The sequence below is a fragment of the Tupaia chinensis genome, unplaced genomic scaffold (genome assembly GCF_000334495.1).
Source record: "Tupaia chinensis unplaced genomic scaffold, TupChi_1.0 Scaffold000037_20, whole genome shotgun sequence".
Taxonomy (NCBI): Eukaryota; Metazoa; Chordata; class Mammalia; order Scandentia; family Tupaiidae; genus Tupaia; species Tupaia belangeri.
The window spans coordinates 967,062-970,781 of NW_006159479.1; the positions used below are offsets into that span (position 1 = coordinate 967,062).

At 38.8% G+C, this 3,720-nt stretch overlaps 1 protein-coding gene across 1 annotated transcript; it reads right to left on the bottom strand.

Annotated features, from left to right (window-relative positions):
• Nucleotides 1-442: 442 nt before the first annotated feature.
• On the bottom strand, nucleotides 443-568 carry LOC102474144 (thymosin beta-10). Its single transcript, XM_006140523.1, has one exon. The coding sequence runs from the start codon at nucleotides 566-568 to the stop codon at nucleotides 443-445; it is 126 nt and encodes a 41-aa protein (XP_006140585.1).
• Nucleotides 569-3,720: the final 3,152 nt, after the last annotated feature.

Genomic DNA, 3,720 nt, shown 5'->3' on the forward strand with positions numbered 1-3,720 from the left:
CTTTGAAAGTAGTATAAACATGTGTTGTATTGTAATATTTTAACTTGGCTTTCTTATTAAATAATATACATAAAAATTTCTTATGTTGTTAAATATTGTGTTATAATGAGATTTAAAAATTTCTGTGTTGTCATATATTAAAGAATATACCACAATTTTTTTTTTTTTTTGCCATGCACCTAGATGTGTTTTATTTTTGTTAGTCATACAAATAATTTTCTATAATACTCCAGGGCACACCAGAGAATTTGGCAGTCAGATGGGGGGGTGTCCCATGGTCTTTACTGATGAAAATGTTAGCAGATGACAGCGGCATGGAGTGCCCTGGGGGTTCACAGCGCAGCTTGTGGCACGTGTCCATCTGGCAGGCGGCTCTTCCTCCATGTCACAACCGGGGTTGAAATTTGACAGGGCGGGGAATCCTCCAGGAGTTTAGGAAATTTCACTCCGCTCTCTCCTGCTCAATGGTCTCTTTGGTCAGCAGAATTTTCTTCTTTTGCATCTCCCTTTTCTTCAGCTTGGCCTTTTGGAAGGTGGCGATTTCCCCCATGTCCTGTTTGTCTGCCATCTTCTTGAAACGGTCCCTGGCGTCTCCCTCCGAGCACAGCTCCTGGTACTCCCCCTCGCGAAGCTGCAGCAAGAGAACCAAATATACTACATTTTGTCTACGAAATTTCTTATTGTTGAATGTTTGAGTTAGTTTCCATTATTTTCTATTATGAATAGTGCTTCATTGTGTACCTTTTAGCCTTTAGGTGTTTATCTATTCCTGGGTACTTAATGGCCTGCATGATTTTTAAGGCTTCTTTCTGATGCATATGACCAAAGTGTCGGTTACCATGAGTGTAACATGGTTGATTCCTGTGGATAATGTGTCTTGAGCTCTTATTCTTCACACCAGAGTTTCACTTTTCATCCGCAACAGCATCTTGGCTCTTGATTATCAGCACTCGTTATTAAACTAGGCCCACCATTTTCCTAGCTTTGGGAAAAAGAGGTATTAAAGACCTCGGTAGAGCAATTTTCCAGAATTTATCATGAAAAATCTCTCTCAATATTTTGTCTCTCTTGAAAAGCAGCTAAGTCTGAGGGAGGCTGATTAGCTGGCTCCGTGATTACTGTTTATAACGGCTAGGGGGCTTTCAGGGTGTTTCCTTCCTGAGTTCAGAGCCTCATCCTCCGGCCTAAATGAGACACTCAGATGATAATACAGAAATTTAAGTCTCATTACAGAATAATATTTGACAACATCGGAAATATTCCTGTAGAACTCGACCACCATGACCATTGCCACTTCTGAACTGAGTTTGTCTTTGTCAGTTTGCTTTGGGGACCTTTTCTAGAAATTAAATATATTTTTGTGGAGGCTGAAACTACTCACTTGACCACATTCGTGATATGAGTCACATTAGAATTAAGATCTGGGAGGGTGCTAAGTAGTTCCTACCTAAATTGCACAATAGTAAGAAACATGATGTGAATGGCTGTAGATATTAGCATTTACAGTTACAAACAATATTTCTTCTAGATCCTCTCAGTTCCTTCTGAGTTTTGCATTTTCTTTTTATAATGTAGCACAAAGTGTGTGTGTGTGTGTGTGTGTGTGTGTGTATTTGTGCGTCCGTGTATGTATGTTTGTGATTTTAGCAATTTTGTACAAAAGTCTCATATGTCGTTGAGTTAATCAAATGTAAATACACACACACACTTCATTCATTTTGAGAAAGTATTCTAACTTCCTTTTGCTTGCAAGACTGAAAAATTGGCAGAATCTAACCTATACTTGGCAGCATTGCAATTTATAGGAAAGAAAGACAAGCCAAATTGGGTGAAAATTGTTTGATTTTTTTTTTTCAGCATTAGATGGTGAGAGTAATGTGAGTAAGCATGTACATTCAGCTGTTTTCCACCTGATTTTTTTTTTTTTTTTTTGGAGAGGATTTTGCTACAGGGCGCGTGCGTTCGCCAGACAGACAGAGAGAGACATAGAGACAGAAAGCGAGAAATCACCCCCCAGGGGGGATGGTCATGCTGTAATCCCTTCTCCTCCATTCTCCTCTCGGGATCTTGGGCACGCACGCACACATGCCTGGTGTGAGTTTTAAGCCACCGCGTCTGGGACGCGAACTGCGTTTGCCTACGTGGCAGTCCAGCGACATAGCCATTACGCTAACTGTTGGTTCCCTTCCACCTGATTTTTAACCACATTCATTGGCATGACCAGAAGTAGCTAAAGCTTCTCAGTGAAGGCTTCTGATGGCGGTGGAAGGTGTGGGCATTATGGCCATCCTCTCCATGCTGTTAATGTTCAAATGACTGTTGTTTTAATTGCTTTGAAATATTTGAAATTATTAGAAAAATAAGAAATGTTATATTAACAGAGCTTCATAAACTCATCTTGATTAGGAATATATGAACACAAGACTCAGGGAGGAATTGGGAGTTTAACAATCAGGCATGTTTATAGACCTGAGTTGTGTGTGTGTGTGTGTGTGTGTGTGTGTGTGTGTTTCTGGAATAGTCACAGTGTTGGGGATACAGAAGGAACCTGACAACTTTGAGAATGGGTGTTATCTTACCAATCCTAGAAGTTTGGAAATTGTATTCACAATGAAGTAATAAAAAGTTGTTTCCTCTTTAAAACGTTTAGACAGCAACACAAACATCTGGGAATTTATATAAATGCTCTAGTTCCTTGAATTACCCATTTCCTTAATATATATTTTACTTTATCTTCCAAGGGGGATAAATTTTCACTTTGTGTTTTTCCTTGTTCAGCTGTGTGAGGCCCCTTTTTTAGCATTTAGGTTGTGTGGTATTTAAGGACACAGGTTAGGGCCCTATCATGAAAATTTTGACTTAGAGGGAGGTGAGTATCGTCAAGAGTGAGGGGAAAAGTGATTTTTGTGTATGGAACAAATTTCATTACATTATTATTTAAAAAAAATAATCATTTAAAATTTTATCTATTACTATTATCATTATTTTTAATTTGCTATAGAGCAGGTGCACTTACCAGAGAAAGACAGAGAGAGAGATAGAGAGAGAGAGAGAGAGAGAGAGAGAGAGAGAGAGAGAGAAAGCAAACTGTCATATCCGGAATTTGAACCACAGTCGGCCATGTGGGAGTCTGGGGCCTTAACCATCATACCACCTCCTGGCCCCAGTTTCATTACATTATAATCTCATCCTCATAAATGAAATCAAGAAACATGTACCTAAAAAATGGCCACTAGTATCTCTTTTTAAAAATAATTAAGCAATAATATTTACTCAATACTTGAATTAAGTAAAACTGTCACCCTCTTTCTCCTTTTCAGAACTTAATTCCTCTTTTTTAACTTCAGAAGTCATGAGACTTCCCTTTCTTTCTCCTTTCTTGCCCTTACCCTGCATGTCAGAAGTGGTGGAAATGTTTGTGCATAGTGGAGGGAGGCAGTGGTAAGGCAGTGACCAGAACATTCTGGAAGCCAGGAGAACAGAAATCAGCTTGATTTCTACAGTTAGAGCATAGTTTTTGTTTATTTAGGGTTGTGAGATTTGGACGAACGTAAATGTTTCTGTATGTCGTTTCTAATGGTGAGACAGTGCAACATTTATGACTTCCTGGATTGTCAGTCTGGTTCTGTCTCCTTTTCTGTTTTATTTTTCATATCTGTAAAAAGTAAAACAGGTATGGTTTTAAATATTCAGGATAGGACTAGTTTTGACAGATTAGGC

Coding starts and splice junctions, on each gene's coding strand:
- LOC102474144 (XM_006140523.1), bottom strand. CDS start 568: ATGGCAGACAAACAGGACATGGGGGAAATCGCCACCTTCCAAAAGGCC.